The sequence below is a fragment of the Anolis carolinensis genome, chromosome 5 (assembly GCF_035594765.1).
Source record: "Anolis carolinensis isolate JA03-04 chromosome 5, rAnoCar3.1.pri, whole genome shotgun sequence".
Taxonomy (NCBI): domain Eukaryota; kingdom Metazoa; phylum Chordata; class Lepidosauria; order Squamata; family Dactyloidae; genus Anolis; species Anolis carolinensis.
Genome location: NC_085845.1, coordinates 48,562,426 through 48,586,378, shown reverse-complemented (window position 1 = coordinate 48,586,378; position 23,953 = coordinate 48,562,426). Strand labels below are relative to the sequence as shown.

General features: G+C 36.7%; 1 protein-coding gene across 7 annotated transcripts in view; it reads left to right on the top strand.

Moving 5' to 3' along the window:
* The window catches only part of lrba (LPS responsive beige-like anchor protein), a 424,775-nt gene that overhangs the window by 358,818 nt on the left and 42,004 nt on the right, over positions 1-23,953 (top strand). For all 7 annotated transcript variants that reach the window (XM_008111987.3, XM_008111990.3, XM_008111989.3 and 4 more), the window contains one exon: positions 7,030-7,197. In XM_008111987.3, the coding sequence (XP_008110194.2) occupies positions 7,030-7,197 (168 nt within the window). The remainder of the gene's footprint in view (positions 1-7,029; positions 7,198-23,953) is intronic.

Sequence of the window (23,953 nt, the reverse complement as noted above, 5' to 3'; positions counted from 1 at the left end):
ATCCATTTGATGACTATTCAAACCAGAATGCAGTGCAACACATCATTAAAAGCCCATCCTGTTCAGTTTCTAGAAGCTTGGTGGCACAAGAATGTTTTCAGTTGGTGATGTATGGAAGGCAAAGAGGAAACCATCCTGGCCTCCTTAGGAAGCGAGTTGCAAAGATGGAGAGCAGCCACCGACGATGCCATCTCCATTTTATCCACTAAGTGAACCTGAGAAAGTGGTGCAACAGAGAGATGGGCCTCTCCAAAAGCTCTTAAAGCTCTAATGGGCTCATAAAAAAAGATATGGGCCTTCAAATAACCTGGAGCCAAATCATATAGGGTTTTATAGTACCAGTACTCTGAATTGTGCCTGCAAATGAACTGGCAGCCAGTTGAGCTATTGCAGGAAGGGATATATACTCTCTGTAGACAGTCCCAGTTAGCAATCTGGCTGCCATGTTTTGGATCAGTCAAAGTTTCTGAACATTTTTCTAAGGAAGTCCCATGTAGAGAGCATTACAGTAACCCAGATGCAATGTACCCAGGCCTCTTGTTGCTGTGCCTAGATCTGGCATCTCCAGGCAGGGCGAAAGCCAGAAAAAAATGGGGGGGGGGGGGTGTTTTGAAACTTTTTTAAAGCGAGTCATGAAGACTAGTTCCATAACGCAAAATAATTTAGAAATCAGGCTCCATCGATAAACTTCAGTGGACACTCAAGACAGATAAACTTCAATGGACACTCATGGGGATTTGGTTAATCAGTTAAAATTCATGATTAAAACTAGGTTGTTGTTTTTTTTTAAAAAAAAAACCTGACAAATTTTGAGGGGGGGGGGTTGAGCCACTAACTCCCCCCCTCCCCCCGCTACAGCCCTGTCTCCAGGAAATGGCATAGTTGGTGCACTAGCTTTAACTGTGTAAGTGCACTCCTGGTCACCACTGAAATCTGGGCACTCAAGCTGAGGATTGTATCCAGGTTTACCTATAAACTAGTGTTTTTAGGGGGACTGTGACCCCATCTAACACAGAATGGAACTGTCTGTATTTTAGGACAAGCGAATCATCACAGCTAGGATGCTAATGTTCTGTATTGTCTTTTTGTGATACAAATCTCTCCTGAGGATTTACTTTTAGAGCTGTATCAAAACAAGGCCAGTATGTTAAGAGTTAATTTCTGATTTGGAAGAGAGGAAATCTGGTAACTATTGAAGAGCCTAGACCCAATGGTGCACACAAACAATTTGTCACTCTTTGTAAATGTGAGTAGCTTTCTGCAAAATGGTTGCTTTTGCTTTGTTTGAACAGACTAAACTTTTCCGTTTGGACTTTAAATCTTAGAAGGGAATGTGATCCACCCATTCAATCAAAATCATTTAATTCAAAGTATATTTTGATTGGAACAAAGCTGACATAGAAAGAAACTCCAGATTCTTTTTTCCCCCCCTTTAAGTTGAAAGGACTTTTTATCATATATTTAACAGGAAAGTTTGAAATGGTTCTAATTAGGCCGAAAAAAACAGCCTTCATCATTGTAAATTAGAAAGGTCATACATCAATGTTAAGGAAACATTACTGCTAGTGTTTCAAATCCAGCATATGCAAACATAACAGGCTGCTTGATTTTTAAAAAAATTGTTTGTTAGCTATAGTATCAGGTAATTGTGAAAACCTATGTAGCCTTTAGGCAAAACATACATGGAAAATGAAAGGATATAATTGTAGGTCAAAAGTGCTTGGTTTTCTTTTCCTATTCAAGTTTTTTCACAAATATTTGGCTTTAAATTGTTATAAACTATTTTTAAGAAATCAAAATTTTACATTTAAAAAAAATTCTATAACTGAACTAAAGTAGTTTAGTTTTTTCTTACAATTTTGAGCCAGTTAAAAATCCTCTAATTTATACAGGGAGCCATACAGGCTAATCTAATGGATTGTGACACCATTCACAGTCATTAGATTATCACTTGCCAATATTTTTGCTTTATTTCTGCTTGTTTAATTCATCAGAAAGGAGACGGTAGGTGGGAATTAAAATTCTTTCACTGAACAGTCCTATTGTAAATACTTTTGTTCATACAAAATCACTACTTAATTTTTTTTATAGATTTATCAATCAAAATGTATATACATCATTTACCCTTTTTACAATATCTTAGACAAAAGAGTATATCATATTTTATAGAAATCAACAGTAAAAAAAAGAATCAAGCACACCTTAAGTATACTTATCTGTTTTTAACTTTCCTCAATTACAACCTATGCTACATATATCCATAAATCTTTCACTGACCAGTCCTATTGTAAATACTTTTCTTCATACAAAATCACTTTTTATATGCAAATATATGCAAATATTTTGCATATAAATCTTTTTAAAACTCACAAATATATATTTTCTTTATGATTATCTTGACACACAATAAGCCAAGCTTCCTTGAAATTTCATGCACAAATAGAGAACTAACAAACTGATTCTGGTGCTGTTAAAGTTCTAATTCTGCTAAAGCTTAATTTTAAGCAAAGTTCACAGTTAACTTTATGGAACCATATTCATACAATACTGTTTAGGTTTACAGCAATCTGTTCATATATAAGCAGTGCTTTTTAGTTGCTTCTAGAACAGAAGACTGAGCCCTGAGGCTATTAAAATACCTTACCAGTTTTATTATATTTGGGGAAGAAATTGCAATAGTGCCTGATAAAAATGCATAGCTCTCAGAATTTTTTGTTTGCCTTTGTAGCATCGTAGTTACAGTTTCAAGATGATTGGGGAAGTCTTTCAGCCCCCTTGTTAATGACTAAATGAAAGTTGCTAATAGATGTTGGTGTTAGACATCTGTATATTGTACGTTTTAGTATATCTCAAGTGTTTTAGTCCTAGTCTAATAGATCTCATTAAAAAAATAGATATCAGCCCCAAGACAGTTTGTCAAAGCTAATATGAGTCCCACAAGACCAAATTGACAATTTGTGTGCTGCTTTCCACGACAGTCCTCTCGTGGTTGTATTTGATCCTTAACAATTGGACATTAGTCTTTGATTTATTTTACAATAACTCAGTGCAGTTGAATATTGTTGTTCCGTGTTGGATGCTTTAGTGGGTTTTCTTTTTTACAAAATTTTATCAGAGCACATGGAAAGGGTAAATGATGTAACCTGTCTACTGTGAGAGCACTAACAATTGATTGGGCCAGGTTTAAGAGCAGCAAGGGGGAAGGGCGTTAGTACATATTCCCATGATGCACATCGTATTTAACTTTAGCCTTAATGAGCAGTCAGTCTCAGAAGCTTTGAGAAATAGGAAATGTTAGGGGTTCTGTACTTGTTTTCTTTTGTTTCAGAAAATTGGATTTCTTGAACGTGAAGAATAAACTCACTTCTATAGTCTTGGATTATTAATTAATTTAAGATAATAATTTCACCTTAAATTCCTGTAATCTACTTAGACAATAATTTATTGATGTATTTATAATGATTAACCAAATTAAATATGAAATATAAACAATCTGAATTATTTCTACCCAAATGTGGCTTTAAAAAACATTGTCCACCCCCACTTCTGAATATTGTTAGTTATTCTTTATTTAGCTATCACATTCACATGCCGGAAATTAATTATCACTTTTTAATGCAATGATGAAAAAGGGTGCTTTGAATGCGATTTTCCTGCTTCTTGGCAGGGGGTTGGACTGGATGGCCCACAAGGTCTCTTCCAACTCTATGGTTCTATGACAAAAATATCTTGACATATGAAAAATATGTTAAAAAAGTCATGGCTATTTGACTATAACTTTCCTATATTTATTTATAGATATGGAATCATAATCCTGTGTACACTTAATAGACTTTTGAATAAGACCCACTGGTCAATAGGACTTAATTCTAATAGCAGTATATATAGGAATTTATACCCAAAGTACCTTGTTATCCAAATTTTGTAAGATGAAAAAGAAATAAACAACAACACAATTCTGAATGAATGCTGAAGATTTCATGGTTCCCCCATACCTCTCTTATGGATGGTTGTTAAACATAGATGACTATTAAAATTGAGATTAAATTTGTGATTTAAACTCATTGGCTTTATGACATTTCCGATGAGAATTTGGTGTACTGTATAGATGTTAGACAAGAACAAAGCCTTTGTTTTGTATTTTCAACATTAAAAAAAACCTTCCCCTTTTCATACCTCTTCTGCTTTTTTCTTTTAGATGATGTAGATGCAAAATAAATTGTTTTTGGAAAGAAAACAGTGGCAAAATAAATCCACATGATTGTCATTGGCTGAGCATTATGGAATTTTATAGCCACAAAGTAGAGTGCTATGGGAACACTCAGGAGGATTCTCATGGTTTTTAACTTATTAAACAATTTTGAAATCATTAATATTTAATTGGATCGGCTGCTTTTTATAGTTTTAATTGTGAGGGTGTTTATGAAGGTTTTTTTTTTAAATGTTAGAGTACCAACCAGAGCATTGCTTACATAAATAGAAATGGGTTAAATGGTTGCTATATGATCTGGAAGAGTCTGCCATATATATATATATATATATATATATATATATAGAGAGAGAGAGAGAGAGAGAGAGAGAGAGAGAGAGTGTTGCTAGGCAGAAAAGAAGAGTGCCTTGATATACTGTGTAGTCATCTATTATAAAGGATGCATACAGCAATTCACTAACTGAGTTTTTAAATGAAAAAATGATAGAACATGAAGATATGGATAGGCCTTTTCTTGATTGAAAGTTCTAATTAAGTGAATAGAGGAAAATTAACTGAAATTAGCTGTCAGAAAATCACATTTAAATGAGTGATGGGTTGCTCAGGCAGTAAACATTTAAATGATATAAATTGCCATTTAAGTGTATGGTTTAATGTTTGTCATGCATTAACATGACATGAGACTGCAATGACAATCAAGCAGCTTGCTCTAATTTGAACATATTTAGGGCTTTTGTGTGGAGTGCACCACACAAATTAAGACAATTGCTGTTTTTTATGTGTCAATTTAAATGTTTCTTCAGGCATCAGTTAATGAAACTAACCAATCATTTCTGTATGCACACTGCAGAGTGTTTTCTCAGGGTCTGGGTACATTTCCCAATTGAAATTAGGCATATCTTTGAAAAGGAAATCATGCTTCAGATCTCTAAGTTATTAAAAAAAATCCTTCCTCTTCTGTTTTTTCAAAAAGACAATTCAATTTCTCATAAAAAGATCCATCACCAAATTACTGTTTTAAGTTTGAATTATCATCCTGATTCTGAACATTGTCTATATTTTTAGGGAGGGGTGGTGGTAATTTTTCTTGTTGGTATTATTTGACAATTTTCTTTCTGTTCTGCAAAGTATCTGAGATGCTGATTAACTGAGCTTGCAGAATGGACAATACTGTTCATTTAACACAGGAGATACAGAAGTTTCCAAATGGTTTTAAACAAATAAGCAGTTTCATATAAATTAAAAAATAGAGTTGCCTTAAAAAAATAAAGAGGAAATTTTAGTAGGCAGTAGTCTCAGGACTAGCACCAAGATCTTTGGTGCTTTCAGAGGAGAGGGAAAGGACCTCTTCCTTATCCCACACAAAGAAACCAACCTGAAGGGCAATTGAAGCTTATCTCAGTGGCCACAATGGACCTTCATCTTCTACAACAACAGGATAGTTTGAGAGGTCATCAGGCCACATGGCACATAGAACTCGATTCTCCAATTCTTTTAACAGTCTCTATCCCATCTCCTAATATTTGCTGCATCAGATATTGACCTTATTCTGCCTACTTACTTTGCATTAGATAACTAGATAGAATGAACTACATTACTAGATGTCTAAAGCACATGAGATTGTCTCCTATGCACACCATGTGTTTTGTGGCTGCTTTTTCCATGTATAGGCTTGTAGTCTTTAGATTATAGTCAAATGTTCTTTCTAGCTGTGTGTATGTGGTTGCAAATATAGATTGGCAAGTAGAAGGTGTACATTACCTTTACATAGACTGGGGTGGGCAAAATGAGGGGTTTTTTGGTGGCCCTCAGCATTTCCAGAAGCCCTGGATCAACTTTTTCTTTATCATAAAAAATACATGAGTTTTTGCTCCTAAAGATCTTTTGGAGCAACAATTTGCCTTTTAAATAGGATGCATGATTGTTGAATAGAACACTAAAAATACCAATTGGTGAGAACTAGTGAATTTTTGTGGGCAGGGGGTTGTTTCATTTTTCAGTAAGTAGTCCACATGGTCCCCAGAGGTTCCTTCTGATATAGACCCAGAAAAATACCTTTAATGGACTTAATCTGTGCAGTACATAAGTCTAGGTTGTCCAGTTATAAAATAATGAATAAGCAAATAATGGGGACCAACAATTGGTTATAAACCACTGTTTCTATTACACAAAAGTGGCAAAACTACTGCTGTTTTATGTTCTTACAATCTGGTCCCTTGCTAACTGGTAGCACATATGGGGAAAATGGAAAATAGAAATGTAGGAGATTGGAAGCAGTAGTGTAAATTGCCCATTGAGTAGCTTTGGTGTAAATTGCCTATTGACCATTATGACTGGTAGGCTCTGCTGTGTGATTTAATCAGGCATGCTAAATAATGTGTCAACTGTTTCTTTAAGGAGGTCCCCATCTTCCACTTCCCAACCCATTCTCTCTCTCATACAAGGACAAACTCTGCTGCAGAGAAACATGTAAAATCCTGCTATGTTATTAAACCCTATCTACTGTATGATCGTGGTTTCACAGTCTACTGACTGTCAATATGCTGTAATTACTACTTTTAAACTGTTTTAAATTGTTATGTATTACCTTTTATATTACATTAGATATGTTTTTAATGCAAACTGCTTAGAGGTATCATTACATTAAGTAGCACACAAATACCATAAATATCAGACTGCAGAAACTGTGAGCAACATTTTTAACTTTGTGATTTTTTTTCTGTAAAGCAATTATAGCTTTGTAATTATTTAATTGTTGCCCAAGTATGTCAAGAAGTAACTTTAGGGGAATGCATTAATGGTATTCTCATTTGTTTCAGGCATTGGAAAGTGAATTTGTTTCTTGCCAGCTTCATCAGTGGATTGATCTGATTTTTGGCTACAAACAACAAGGGCCTGAGGCTGTCAGATCCCTAAATGTATTCTACTATTTAACTTATGAAGGAGCTGTAAATCTTAATTCAATAACGGATTCTGTTTTGCGAGAGGTAAGACTCTTAATATCTGAGAAGCAAAATCTTACAAACGTATTTGCCTTTCATAATGTTTTTCTGCTGATAATTCTATTTTCCACTTTTAGTTTGGTTCTCTGAGAGAAGGGGGGGCTTTCCTACCCTAATGGTGTTAGAGCAAAACACAGGGATACAATTGTTTGCCCCAGTACTTTCAGCACACACTTCTTAATTCATCATTATCTAGATCTTCCTTGAAAGTTACTAGTAAGATAATACTCTTGTACATTCTACTTTACTCTCATCATTTTCTCTGACTTTTTGTGGTTACTAAGCTAGGCAACCACTGTAACATGATATAGTTTTCAGGATCCAGTACTAGTTCAGTTGCTTTTTCTGCCCTCAAGGAGACCTTAACATTGCTTTATAAAAAATATAATTCTTATGGCATATAGTCCCATATGGTAATTGAGTCTAGTATTGTTGGTACGCTATGCTAGCAGTCACACTGTTTCTAGGGCCGCATATTGCTGGCAAGAAAAGACTGACAGAATTGACGAGCTGTGAACAGCCTATCTCGCCATTGCTTTCCTCCCTTTGTAACCACATGCCTGCTGTCTTTTTCCTCTGGCTACCATCACCTATTAGCTTTTTATATCATAACTATGGGGAGAAAGGCAGGATAGAAATAAAGATAATAATGTTAGCAACAACAAGAACAATAACATCAAGTAGAGTTATACTGATGTAAGACACCAATAGCTCTTTGCCTTGTATGAGCAAATGTACTACCCTTCTCTCACTTTATGTTTAATGCAGTTTCCCTTACTTGGCTTAGGATGGGGGGGGGGAGTAGTCTTGCTGGCCTCCGAAGGATGGAACCTATGCGCTTGCCATCTTGGAACCATGTATCAGAATTATATAGCGAGGTGCTGTGGCTAGAAGTCCATTAAGGGCAGCTCAGCCTCTTACTCCTCCTCTTTGGATCTTGCTGGCCCATCCTCCTGTCTCTTTCCACAGTTCGTCACTTTGAGACTAAGTAGGATTTGCTTCTTCCTTATTAATGTTTTCCCCCCCCTGCCTACTCTGATCTGTTAGTTTGAACGACTTGAAAAATTGCCATGGAGAGGTGTTTTAAATACTGTAGCCTTTTCCTGCTGTTTTTGTTGGAGATAGGAGTCATTCAGCATCTTCTGGTACATTGGTGAAGGATGGAAATTTGGAACTGTTCCAGAGTATCATGGGGATAGTGATAAATTTGCTGTCCTTGGAACTGATCTTTAGGCCCTTGCCTTTGCTGGGTGGTGGGGGGTGATATCACATAGCTTGAGGTCTTATATCCTTTGTTCAGCCTTCCAGATTATGTATCAGGTCTGGGAGCAACCCTGGCTTGCAGGGATCCCCCAAGGGTTAAAGTGTTTACCCCAGGAGATGTCTGTATGTGTGGCCTGGGTGTAGACGTACCAATCCTACCGCTCTCAAACCACTTTTCTCCTCCCATTTAGCCTTGCACACCAATAAACTTTAAATAGGTAACAATAAAATTGGCCTTGTTAGGCCAACACTGGCATCTGGTTTCTTTTTTCCTTTGGTGGGATTGCAAAGCGCTGTTGAGAGCACAAAAATATTTTAATCATTCTAGGAAAACTATGAGTATACTTCCTGGAGAACTGCTAGCGCAAAGTCTAAACATCAAAGAACAACACCACTGTACATTCATTAAAATGTTCTCAGAGCTAGCTTCTTAGATGGTGGTCCTGGAAGCACTCTTCCCCTAACCTACCTACCTACCTTCCTTCCTTCCTTCCTTCCTTCCTTCCTTCCTTCCTTTCTTTCTTTCTTTCTTTCTTTCTTTCTTTTTTATTTTATGGAATGCTTTGTAAAAAAAAATGATTTGGTATTTGAACAAGAATTCTGATTGTGTCTTTTGTTTATAAACCATTACAGATAAAATTATGAAGTAGCTTAGTGAATGGTTATACTTAGGGTGAACATAAGAGCCATCTGTAAAAAGGGTTCTTATTAAGTAGTTTTCAGAGCCCCTGCCAAATTTCACATCGTAGATTTTCAGGGAACAGTCTACAGTGTTTCATGATTGGTGCAGTTTTCTTTCGGATTATTAAAATACTTCGTTGCTTTTTTTCATATGTGTTTGTGAACATCTAACAAACAGCTTGTCACAATTTTAAATAATCAGAAGTTTATCAGTACAAGGCTATTTATACAGTCTGTAATATCAGGTGCGTATTAACTTCAGTGTGGAACAAACCATTTTACTAATGGAAGAACATCAAAATGTATTTTAACTATTTTGAAAGTGGTGGCTGTTACATGTTTCTGGGCTATGGTTTTACTCATTGCTTCCTTCAGAATACCCAGTCACAGACCACTTTATGCCCTATTATTAACACATGACACATTTTAACCACTTATTCTGAAGCAGGACAGTGTAGCAGTGCAGAATAAAATATTTTGTATTTTCAGTGACTCATGCTTATGCTTCTCATTGTTTGAGCTCTGAATCTCAAAGAGCATCTACATTGTAGAATGAATGCCGATTGACACCTCTTTAACTGCCATGGCTCAGTTAGATGGAACCATGGAAGTTGTAGTTTTGTGAGGCACCAGTCTAAAGACTTTATAAAACTGTAACTTCCATGCAGAGCTGGCCCTAGGTATTTTTCAAGTGTAGGCGAACAGAATTTTGGCGCCCCCCCCCCACAAACCAATCACTGAAAAATAAAAGCATTGGATAAGCGAAAATGTTGGATAATAAGGAGGGATTAAGGAAAAGCCTATTAAACATCAAATTACATTAAGATTTTACAAATTAAGCACCAAAACATCATGTTTTACAACAAATCAACAGAAAAAGCAGTCTCGACTGCGCCCCCGTATGTTTTGCGCCCGAAGCGACCGCTTAATTCACCTCATTGTTGGACCAGCTCTGCTTCCATGATTCCATAGCACTGAGCATGGTGGCACAACGAGATGCAAGCTAACCTTAAGAAATGGGGCTACAAAGTTGAGTCCACAACATGCTAGTGTGGAGAAGAACAAACCACAGACCACCTACTACAATGTAGTCTTAGCCCTGCCACACGCACAATGGAGGATCTTCTTATAGCGACACCAGAGGCACTCGAAGTGGCCAGCTTCCGGTCAAAGTAAATTTAATATAATGCCAAGTTTTTAACTTTGCTTGTGGTTTTTCTGTACATTATAACTGTATTCTCAAATTGCTTCTGATACAATAAATAAATAGCACTGAACCATGGCAGTTAAAGTAGTATGAAACTGCATTCATTTTACAGTATAGATATAACCTTTGATGCTGTACAACTTTTTGTCTTGAAATCTAGTGCTAGGAACCATGGTTTTGTCTGCAGTTTTTACAAGCAAAAACAAACTAAGAAGTAATTCATTTTAAGATTTGTTTATGCTGCCATGTTGTTTTCCTATGGCACAATTTGAGATATGCCTTCAATAAGGTATGCATATCTTCTACATAATTAGACATTTCAGAACTATGTCGCTGCTGCTGATTCACATGCCCTTGATAATGTCAAGCGTTTTTAAAAAAATATACATTAGGTCATCACGCCATATGTTTCCCACCCCTTTCAAGCAGCAGGTAATTGGAAACAAGTAGGGGAATGTTAAATGTATTGATATCTTATCATGGGTTTATTTTACATGTTTTTGTTGGGTAGATATGTGGATAGATATGGGTTGAGAGCATACCTCTTACAATGCCTACTTAGGCTGTTAGATAACAAAGATGTAAAGATTGTGAATATGCCTGAATGTTTTCATTATAAAAAACAGAATGCTACCTTTGTCTTTTTCACAAAGAAGTCTTGAATACTTAAAAAGCCCACAACCAAAATTATTTTTTTCTATGATAATTTCCCAGATATTTAACACACGTGGCAGACTAGCATCAGTGTAATTTCTGAATAAAGAGATTTTATTACCTACTTTACTATTTCCATTATGTAATCAGCATAACAGCCTGAGCACATTAAACTTTTATGTAGTTTTTAATTGTTCCAAAACAGCTGTATTACCAATAAAAGTGAGAGGCAAGCTCACTTGTGCTTTGGCCACAGACAAGTGTTCATTAGTGGAAAAGAAGAGGAAAAAAGATATAAGTTAAATAGAGATGTCATCCTTCTGTTGGTCCTCTACAATCTATGCTGCTTGCACCTACCCTTATAAGAGCATTTATTCTCTTGGATTTAAGTTTCCCCCGTATTTTGCAGTACAGCTCAAGAGCAGGGGGAAAGGACAAATAGAATGATGGGTATTATGAAAAGAACAAGATTAAAGTCTTCTTCATTACATTACAAATACATCTAGCAAGTAGTTCCATGCGTATTTGCTTTACCTGTCACACTTGTTTAGATATGCACCATCAGAGTGGTACTTTTCATTTTTCGATTTTCAAACATCTTTGACTATACAGATGACAAAGAAGACATTATTGTTTCATAATCATGAAAGGTTTGTGTATTTGTAGGCAATGTCAGTATATGTGGGTATTCTTGAAACAGAAACAGCTGAAAGTATGTGTTCTAGAATGGCATGTATTGAGTTAGGATTTGAAGACTAATGGTTCAGTTATTTGTCTTTATGAATGCCAAAAACAGTTTTGCAAAGGGTGGTGGGGGCCGCCAGCATAATATTATAGTTTGAGTGTTAGACTCTGGGAGAGTCCTCTGCAAATCCAGGGTTCAAATCCTTTCTTGGCCATGGAAACCCACTGGCAGAGCCGGCCCTAGGTATTTTTCAAGTGTAGGCGAACAGAATTTTGGCACCCCCCCCCCCCCAGACCAATTACTGAAAAATAAAAGCATTGGATAAGCGAAAATGTTTGATAATAAGGAGGGATTAAGGAAAAGCCTATTAAACATCAAATTACATTAAGATTTTACAAATTAAGCACTAAAACATCATGTTTTACAACAAATCAACAGAAAAAGCAGTTCAATACATTGCGGAGGCAGGCTGCAGGAGACTGGAGTTGCCTCGATGGCGCCCCCAACAAGATGGCGCCAAAGGCAACTGCCTAGTTGACCTAGTGGTTGAACCGCCTTTGCCCACTGGGCACTCTTGGGCAATCATTGTTTTTCAACATCAAAAGAAGGGAATGCAAACCCTCTCTGAACAAATTTGCTAAGAAAGCCTGATGATATAATTGCAATAGGATCTCCATAAGTTGGGAATTACTTGAAGACACATACACAAGGGAAAAAGATATAAAAAAGGCAAAGAAACAGGTTGGGTGAGGAGGATATTTGGAGGAAGACTCCACCAACAGTGATAATTGCATCTGACACAACATTCAGGTGGATTCCTTAGAACTTACAGTTATAACCAAGTGATCTACCTCTGCGAAATGTACTAGGATGGAGAATGAAAAAAGGAAAAAGATAGTGCAGTAAAGTCCATACAATTGTAGCAGCATCATTTCAAAAGAACTCTGATAGGAACAAATCCTAGTTTGGGGGGGGGGGACACAACATATAAATGAACCTAGGACGTGATAAAGCAATAATAGAAGAGATACCCAGCTGTAAAGAGAAAACCAGATCTATTCCCACCTAAAAGGAAGAGGCCATAGCAAGAGTTGTGCTGCCCAGCATTACCTAGAGCAGCGGTTCTCAGTCTGGGGTCCCCAGATGTTTTTGGCCTACAACTCCCAGAAATCCCAGGCAGTTTACTAGCTGTTAGGGTTTCTGGGAGTTGAAGGCCAAAAACACCTGCAATTTTAATATTTGAGATAAGAGAGACTCTCATAGCTAAAATAAAGAATTAATTTTTTAAATCATGACAAAATTCTACATCAACAAACAGGAAGGACAAAATCTAAACCTTCCATTAAAGTGCTATTACGGTGCCTAAATCTATATCAGATTCTTTTCCCGAGGAAATGTGACTGCATCCCATAAACTTTAATTATATAACAGCATACTCAATCCTTCCTTCCTTGACCTCTTAGCATTAAATCCCCCCTTATCACAAAGACCAAGATTTGAAGTCACAAGATGCCTCACCTCAACCAATATGCATCTCCCCTAGTTTGGAAAATGAGTTTTAAAAGTAAAAAGTAACTAATTTTGTTACTCTTTACAGTGTTTGAAAAGTAACTCCTTGTATCTGCTATTTAAATGTCATATAGCCTGTTACTTGTGCATTATTTTCTGCTCCTTTTTTTAGAGTTAAAAAACTGCTAGGATTGGCAATACTATAAAATCTAGTCAAAAGTTAGCATCACAGCTGGAGCTAATTTTTTTATTATTTTGTTAAAATTGAAATGTCTAGAATTAACTCATTTTCTTTATGGTTTTCTTTTGTAGTAGTGAATACATTTGTATATTAAAGTGTAAAATACACATTCAGTGTATCAAAACTCTGTTTAAAATATATGCAAAGAGCAAGCAATTTTGAAATAAGGTTTCAGATGAGTATATTTTTAGAGATAATGTGTTGAAAAGTCCAGATAGACTTACTCAGTACTTGGCATGTGCAACTTTATGTAAATGTATAAAGGCATTAGCTTCTAGATTCAAAAGTTTTGTAAGAAATTGCTTTTCTGAATGAGCTTCTGTGGAGATTTTCAATTTTTTCCAGTGTTGTAATGTGAGAAGTTCATAATAATATCCTGACCACTGACATGTAAAAGGTAGGATGTGACTACATCCTTCACCATCATATTCCATTGCTACAGTGGAAAATGTGTGTATATTTTAAAATTGTGACTGATTTATTCTGATATATTATATATATCTTGAAGGAAGCTCAAAAGATTTGACGCCACCATCAACCGTGGTTGAATTATTCTGCTTTTCGCCATGTGAAGGTAAAAGTAATATGAAATCAGGTCATGTGCATATCTCTGTGTAATCATTCTGATATGCATGTGATAAATTGCTGGTCCATGTGATAAATGAATTTGTCATGCATCCTCTGACAGCCTCATCATCTCTCGGTCTGTTAATCCATCTCTTCAAGGACTTATTCTAACATTCCAAAATTCAGAGCAGCTTCATTTGACCACCATTTTTCTCCGAGAAAATAAGCTCCCCACAATCTGCTCCATCCTTCTTTCAGAGCTATCAGTCAGGAAAAGCAGCATGGTCAAAATTCAGACATGCACTATTAATACAGAAAAGTAGCTTGGTTTCTTTGGAGAAGTTTGAGGTCTCCTGGCATTTTTAAACTTTACAATTATGTGACACTAGGGAATATGACACCAATAGATTTTAAACATAACATATTGCTGGAAATATCAAGAACAAGATATGTAAGGTGTGATACATCTCATTGGATTTGTGTGTAGTGGCTTAAAGCAAATTGTCAGTTCCTTTATTTCAATTGTAAACAAAAACCACTAGGAAAATGTTTGCGCAAATTTTAAAAAACATGACAGATTTTATTGTGAAATTATGAACTTCTCTTTGTCAGAGATTAAGAATGTTGCAGGTTTGCGGGGAGACTTTTGATCATGGTATATGCAGTGACCTGTACAAATTAATTTCAGACTTAGAACGTGGTAATTATTGAATGGGTTGCTAACAATTATATCTTTCACAGATGCAAAGTGTATTCTGTGCAGAATATATTTCCACAGTAAAACCACATGTACTGCATTTCTGGAGTGGGGGGGGGGGAATACACCCTTTTATTGATCTTTCACTTTTTAATAATTATCACCAGTCTCAGACTGATACAAAATGTATGTGTACGTGTGTATGTGTGTGTGTGTGTGTATAAAATGTAAAACATCTCAGCGCAGCAAAGACCACACATTATTGCTCATCACAAACAGCTTTGGCTTTTCAGAGAAGGGAGGATAGACGACAGGGCAACAGTCTTCCAGGAAATGCTCCAGAGAGGCCTTCTTACCTACTTACCACCTACAAGTGTGATGCTTATGGCCACCTTTGCATGTGCAAACTGCTTCACAAGGGAGAACACCCTTAGAGACCAACATCCTGAGAGGCATGGAAGTCTCTTGGAGATGGATGGGCCTCACTGAGCAGAGGAAGGTGATATAGGGAAAGAGCACATCATTAGAGAAGAAGGGGCTGTATTTGACAGCAAGAATTTTTGCATCCAGAATTTGATTGATGGCCCCCAAAACACAAGGCAAACCAGTGGAAGGTCCAGAGAGAAACACAGCCCAGATCTGCATCCCATCCCTTTCTGCTGTGCAGATAACTCAAAACATCACACAAGAATTAGCAAGGAAGAGGAATTATTTATTCCTGCTTACAAGAGTGAGGAACAAAAAAGATTTTTATCCTTAATCGGACATCACTGGAAAAACAACACAAACAAAAACCCAAGTAACAATCAGAATTTGTCAGAACAGTACTTTCTATTCCGATAAATTGTCTGACAGAAGTTTATCTGACTTTTTTAAGGTGGTATATTCTATTTTGGAAAAAGATAAGATACCTATTGTTTTCACAGTGAGTTGTTTCATGCTGTTGTGCATGCATGCATGTGATTTATAGATCTTAGAAACTTCACTGATGCTGGATCTCCACTGCTATATAATGCAGTTTCGGAATGCAGATTAACGGCATCGAACTGGATTATATGAGTCTACACTGCTATATAATCCAGTTCAATGCAGTAGTCTGCATACTGAAACTGCATTATATGGCACTGGAGATCCAGTCTGAGACCCTCTTATGGTGTCAGAAATATGTGGATGCTGGATAATATTGGCTTAAGATTTTGAAATCATATCATTAATTGTAGCCATCAGAAACAATCTATTTGCATAAAAATACATAGTTTAAATATACTTTTATTAAGTGCATATCATTGTTTAAATAAAATAGTACAAACATGAAGTTACTCAAGCTTCACAAGATTTGTGGATAGGCCCTACACAAGTTTTTGCTGAATAGTAAACAAACTTCATGCCCTTTTCGCTTTTTACCAGCCTCAGCAATGCTTAGTTTATACCACCCTAATTTAATGGCAGTGTAAGTAGATATACTGTTCTATCAAAAAGAGAATGGGAGCAAGGTATTTCAGCTCTAAATCAGATAAAGTCGGGTCAGTGAATCATTCAGAAAATCTAAACACGATCTCTATCGTGTGGTCTAAATTATTAATACTTCAAAGTTATCAGCCCAGTACAGTGTTTGCTACATACCTTAGGAATGAAGTGGTGCTACAGAAAAATGAGAATAGTTTTGAATTGTGAATAAAATAGAGAGAAGAATGCATTTACACAAAATTCTGAATTTAGAAACAAATTATATTGGAAGAATCACTGGCCAGAAGTGTGTTGCCCAGATGGTTTGCTTGACACAGCACAGCACAGGAACTGTGTGTGAAAAGCTAAATAAATGTTAAGGATTAGTCTAGGTTTAATTGAAAACCTGCATTTAAAATACTATAAAACAGTGCCAGACTTTTAAAAAAGAACTTATCAAAACCAAACATATTGTTTTCATGGCCACCTGGAGTTTGGCTTGTCAACAGTACTAGGCATGGAACTCTGATCTCTTTCTCTGAAGCTTAGTGAAAAACAGGTCCACTGAGGAAGGTACAGCATTTGTTTAAGAAAATATGTGTATTTTTTTTTAAAAAAAATGTGAACTCCTTTCATCTTGGTCACAAATTGGTTTGATTTGGATAAGTATACTCAGAGGACTATTTGTTATGGTTATGGATATGAAATAACTGTAAGTACTTAAAATATAGGAGTATGTTTCACCTGGGAAGCATGCTTTAGGGACAAAAGAACTTTGATTTCTTGTAGTGGTAGTATTTTTAATGTTGATCTGCCCACTTCTATCTGGTAGTTTCAGGTGTTTCCTTTTAAGCAATAATAATTTAATGTAGGTAAGATCAGAGAAGTGTGATACTTTCTTTAGCCCAACGTATTGTGAACAATGGGATTCATTTTTTTGGCACATAACTATGCATAAAATTTAACTAGACTCTTCAAGCCAAAGGTCTATTTCAGGGCTTTCCAAACTGTGTATTGCAACACGTCAGTGTGTTGAGTGTAGTGTCTAGGTCAGTTGTGCAAATGTATTGAGAAATCTCTGGTTCCATGTGAAATAAACAGTAAATATTATATTTTAAATAGATATATAAATGAAAGGTTTTCATGAGATGTGCTGTGTCCCCATACATTTCGTTATTACAATTTATGTCTGCATTTTTTTTCCTCTTATTAGGGGTTGGTTTAACTTTCAGTTAGCTAGTAAAACTGATTTACTGTGTCGTGAAATTATGCATGTTTAATAATGTGTCCCCAACATTAAATGTCTTGAAAGCTCTGGTCTAGTTAGTCCAGTAAGTCAAGTGGCTTAATGTTAGGAAGAATGCATTCATAATGGCCTCCCTACAGAAAAAGGCAAGAATTTGTGGAGCTCCCCTTTTGGCCTCCCTGAGATTTGAGTCTTCTTCAACTCCTGGCATCTCTATACTGGTTATTTTCCTGTTGCTGCTATCTAACATTGTTAGCTGTGAAATGTGGCAGTAGAACCTGGATGATGATATCATACCGTGAAAACATCGGTATGATGGTTTCAAATCTCACAGTGATATCTGTTTGTTTCCCAAAGCATTTGCACCCTTGCATGGATTACATCTAGCAACTCTTCCTTTAAATTTCTTTGAATTGTTTAGCTGTTTTCTGTTAGCCTCTTTGAAGTATTTGCAGGCTCATTTTTCTTGTTCCACTTTATCTGCTTATTTCCAGTAGCCAGAGATTTAGGTGTTTTCAATGAGCACATCAATGCTCCAGACAGATATACTGTTTGAAATTATCCATGAACCCAGTGCCTCTGAACATTACTGAGTGACATTTGTTTCTGTAGGTTGTGTCTGCTCTGACTAACTGGTTTATTTCAGATTGGCAGCTGGAATTACAATGTAGTAGATGGACAGTTTGCTTGAATTTGAGATTGCATTGAAGCTACACTAGGCCTCAGTTTAATATGCCTGGAATGTACCAGCTCAGATTAGATGCAAACCTCTGAAGGGGGAAATAAATCCTTGTTTTTGCAAACTGTAATTACCTTTCTGTTTTAACTCATTGGCTGCAATGTAATTACATGGAACAGCTATTCTCATAATTAAGCTGGACAAAAGTATGTTTTCATGCACCATTTTCCCTTCTCATGTAAGTCTATTTTTAAAGTATGACGGAGTTTTGTTGAATCCAAGCTTATACTTCAGTCTTACTTGTTGTTTGCTTTCAACTTGCCTCCCCCCTCTCAATGAGCGCATTAATAAAATTGGCAGCACCATGAAGTAATGCTATGCACTCGCACACTCAAATAATTTCCAGGCAGCATTTTAGATGCTTTGGGGGGGGGGGGGAGTGCACAAGGTTGTTAGTTTCCGTACATGATCTTGTATAATTTAACTATTTGAAATAAGATCCTTTATTACTAGTTTTTTTTTCTAATTTGGCACCAGATCCTGTCTGATTTTAGAAGCTAAGCAGTCAGCCCTGCTTAGTACTCAGATGGGAGACCACCAACCAATAATAGGTGTTATAAGCTATAGTTAGAGGAAGCAATTGGCAAATATTTCTTTGCCTAAGAAAATCCTGTGAAATTAATGTGCCCACCATAAGTCAACAGGCAACTTCTAATTGCAGTTCTAATTTTAATTCACTCCCTGTATCCATTTCTTTTAAGGTGTTGCCTGATATTTTACCAGGTTTATCTATTTGGCTTTATTATGAGGGGAAAACAGACTTGAATTTGATCCAGAACTGTAGGAGCTGAATACAGCACTGTCTGTCAGTTGCTTCTGAAGTCCCCTTTCCTCTTCTCAAAGGGCCAAGGCCAAGGAACTCTCTTAAATAGTGTTGGCTGTGACAACAGGAGGCTGCTCTCCCTCCCCCCCCCCTCTCTCTCTCTCTCTATATATATATATATATATATATGGCATGTTGCACACGCAGCTGTCTGTTCGACACTCAGATATATATATATATATATATATATATATATACACACACACACACACAGTGTTCCCTCACTACTTCACAATTCACTTACTGTGGATTCGCTGTTTTGCGGTTTTTCAATAAACTCTAAAAGAATATTATAAATCATAAAAAAATTACAATTTACAGCCTAAGGAAGTGTGGAAGGAGAAGCCAAAGGGAGAGAAAAGGAGCCCAAGTGGCAACAGGAGGAGAAGGAGGCAATTTATCAACACACGATTGGTTGATAAAGACTTAAAATAGTGTATAACTACTAAAATAATGTATAAATATTGAAATCAATATAGTGTCCCTATTTCGCGGATTTTCACTTATTGCGGGTGGTCCTGGAACGCAACCTATGCGATAAGTGAGGGAACACTATTTGGTGCAACACATGGGTCCGGATCCAGGCATCGACCAACCTACTTGTTGATTGGTGAGACCAACTATATGGTCTGCTACTGGATACTAATGGAATGACATGGGGGGGGCAGCATAACCCAGTGGTCACATGCCTCCTGTCAAAGCAAGTTGCTCTGACATGTGGCCACTATTAGACGCCTCCATCACTGCACTCTCTGTGTCCCCAAATAGCCACTTTATATAATATCCAATGCCTGATGCATAGGTAACTTAATTTCCTGGATCCAGGACCCATGGTAACCCATCAAAAAGGTAGGTCATGGCCAAGTCCCCTTATATTTGTCAGGGGATGATCTGAGTGAAACGCATGCGATGAGTGCTTCAATTCAGGTCATCCTCCTTCCCTGGCAGCCAGTCAGGAAACAACAAGCCTTTTAATTTGGTTGGCTGCTGCTTCCCACACTCTCTCTGGCTGTTCTGTGGGACCTGATGGGAAGCAGGGAAACTGGAGTCATCTGAGGGAAACCATTGCCTTGCACTGTTCTGTAATGACATCTTGGTGTTGTCATTTGCTGGGGCCATGTATGAGCTTACTCAAGAAGCAGAGGGATTAGAAATGGCCTCTGAATCTTGTCACTGGTGTCTGCCTTGTTTTGAACATATGTTAATATTTTGTATTTGTAGTCTCTCAAAAGGCCTTAAGGGTAGGAAGAGAGCTAATCGGGTGGGCTTCCCGTGGGAGTGAATTCTAAGAAGAGATTGCCAATACTCAAAAGGTTTTCTTCCCCCCCTTCTCATTCAGCATTGACTAGCTTTGTATTATATCACCCATGTTCTCCAGGATTTTAGAGACATACATTTATTTATTTATTTATTTATTTATTTATTTATTTATTTATTTATTTATTTATTTATCTTTTCCAGAATGTATAAGAAGGCTTTTGAAACTTTTCTTAACATATCATTTTCAATTTGCTGGTTTTGTGTGGCTTTTGGACACAGCAGTAACATTTATACTGAACAGTATTATTACATCTCTCAACTAATGATGAAATTACTGAGATTTTGGTATGTGCTTACTTACAACAATACTAATACCAGAAATGACAACTATAATAACAGAACATAATAAAGACAGAAAATTGGTAAATATACAGCATATAAATATTCTTCATAAAATTTGGGTTTCCCCCCTTTCTTGAAAGAGTGATTGGTGTGATGTGGGAAATGACAGCTTGAGATCTCCTGTCACAGTGATTATAACATTGTCTAAGAGTGGCTATAACTGGCAAATCAGCCAAGAATTGCACCCCTTGTAACCATGACCTGTAAAATTCTGGATGTTCATCTGAATCTTAAACATCCAAGAGCAATCCTAAGTAGGGAAGTTATGCACTGCCACCACATCAATAATTTCCTCTCCTGTCTTAACTGGGTTACACATCAGTTTATCCTCTTATTGATGGTATGAGAAGGTTGAAGGCTTTCCTTCTCCTCCTCCCCCCCTTCCTCCTCCTCTTTTAAAGAAAAGCTTCTTAAAGGAAAAACTAAGCTGCTACTCCAAGTGCCAACTTACTCAGAAACTTGGCTTCTATGGTTCATTTTGAAAATATAGGCCAGCTTGTCCTATGGAAGGACACTACCTCATGTCTTTCCTTTTAGGTTTTTTTTAGTCTGTTTAAAAAGGGAAAAATACTTTTCATCACTAGTTGAAGGCATTGACTACACTCCCACCAAAGTGCTGTGACTTCCATTTGTTACCCAAAATGTATGAGTCCTTCGCTCTCAGAGAGTGAATGGTCCTGCAGATAGGAAATCTGCACATCCTTGCTTTGTTATTCGTCTGAACCAAATGAATGGAAGCGTAATGTTTTGTGATCCAGTTGTGTGCAACATCTGGCTGAAGGAAAAGGAATAGCTAAATCACAGATTATTTTCAAAGCAAACAGAAACAATTATTTAAATATAAGCAGAGTGGGTGGAAAGCAAGGAAAACCTTAAGCATTTCCTTCGCTTTGTTCTTATGCTAATCTGTTTGCTTAGAATAGCATTGTGTTTCACTTGCCCCTCTCCCTTGTCTTCCCAGCAGTTCCATTATGGTACAATAGACAGTGTTTTTCTTGCACATACAGGATCCAGATTTGAATCCTGCTCAGACAGGATACACCCTCCTACTTTAGGCCTAGCATTTCATTTCATCCAAATTTGTCTTTCAATTTTATACAAATTGCATACTGAACAAAGATGTAGGGCAAACTCCTGTGAGTCCTGATACGATGGGGGAGAAACCTTTAATGTACTGAATAGTAATTGTCCTTGAGAGTTTTCAGAACTTCCTTTTTTGTTTGGTGCACTCATTTCCTTGCAACTGAGAGCATTACAGCACTTATAATGTTACATAGAAAACTGCAGTGTTGCTATGGACCATCTAAAACCTTTATAGGTATTTAACTCAGATACACTCATGAATAATTAAGTTATGTGATGGTTGATATACGTAGCTTTAAGTGGCTTCTTTAATAGGGATTTTGCTAAATTTGGACACATGTAACATTCATGATCATTGCATTTGTGATTCCTTAATCATGCTGGGGTTTGTTTGTTTTTTGTACTAAGAAAGGCACAATTCCATTCTTTTTTTCCTCCCATTTTATCTTTTACTTCCCCCTCTACCTCCTTCTCATTCAGTTTTATAGTTCTTTCAGACATAAACATAGAGGGGAAGCAATTTTGATTTCATTTCTGAGTGGCGCTGCAAAGAAAAGTAACAAACATCTGTTTTTGCCTTAACTGCATCCATATGTTCAAACTCTCTAATACACGTCTCCTGGAGAAATTTACAGCCCTATTTGGTGGGTACTGCATATTGTTGAATTAACTTTTTTCACAGTTAAAACAGAGCAGAGATTAATTTGTGCCAGGGATCAGCTCTAGTCGCCGTTTTTCAAATACTAGGCTTCAATCCTGGGACATTTGAAACAATTTAAAAATTGCTCCTGAGCATGTGCAGAGTTCTTGGATGAGTAGCTGAATATTGCCCCAACATATTCAGCACTAAAGAGAGGAAGTTTAAGTTCATTGGCATGGCTGTTAGGCAGCCCTCCAAGCACACCTTTCTGTGTAAACAAATCAGTACTGGATTATTAAAAAGGTTTAGAGACTGCAGTTACACATTACATTCAAAACTAAATTGTCATGGGAAGTTTGCTCTGAGGATGCCTGCCATAGATGTGGTTTAAATGTCAGGAGAGAATGCTTATTTATTATTTTTATTTTATTATTTATTTTTATTTTATTATTTATTTCTCACGTTTATATCCCACCCTTCTCACCCGAAGGGACTCAGGGCGGCTTACAACATGGTAAGCTTCTAGAACATGGCCATACAGCCTGGAAAACACACAACAACCCTGTGATTGTAGCCATGAAAGCCTTCGAAAACATGGTGAAATATTGAAATTGTAGAACATTTCAGTTCTTTTCTTTTCTTTTTAATCACTTAGGCTCACAGTTGGGATACTGAAACTGAAATCTCAGGAAAGTAATACACAAGACACCAGTCTTAAACTACAAGAACACGAGCAAGAAAGACCAGAACATCAGCCATCTCTGCATTTTAAAACTGATGTTTAATTTAATTAGCTATCATTGATTGCCTTTATTTCACTGTTTAGAAATGAAATTGCTTTGACTATATCCAAATTGAGATGGCTTTCTGTTTTACTAGGAGTGCATCTACATTGTAGAATTAATGCAGTTTGACACCACTTGAACTGCCAGGACTCAATGCAATGGTATCCTGGGAGTTAGAGTTTTACAAGATCTTTAGCTTTCTCTGCCAAAGAGTGCTAGTGTCTCACCCAACCAGAACTCCTATGATTCTTTAACATTGAACCATGGCAGTTAAAGTGGTGTTAAACTGCATTAATTGTACAGGGTATATTGTACAGTTGTTTTGATCACAGTTTAGCTTGAACTTAACTTATCTGTTAAATTTCTGTATGTTGCTTTTGATACTTATTAATAACAGCTTAAACATGTTCTAAGAATATTTTGACCTCTCTTTCACACAAACAAGTGTGGTTGAAGACCTTTGTTACCATTTTCTACTTTGGATAATGGCCCAGGGTTTGGGGTGAAGCACTTAAATTGTTTGCATGAGTTTTCTTTAGTACCTGTAAAATATTAGCTTTTTTTGGCTCTCTGCACACAAAGCAAGCGGAATCCATAAGGAGACTTTCTGATTGTAATAGTTGGTCTCTGCTTAATATCACAGAGCAGAATGAAGTTTTGCAGTTTCTCATGGAAATAGCCTCTAAAGTACTAAAAAGATTACCTCATTCTTATTACCAGTGCCAAGCTCTTAGCCCCACAGTGTGCACACAGGCTTGAGCTCCAAGGTTTAAAAACATCCAGACGTATAGAATGACATTTTCAGGTGACAGG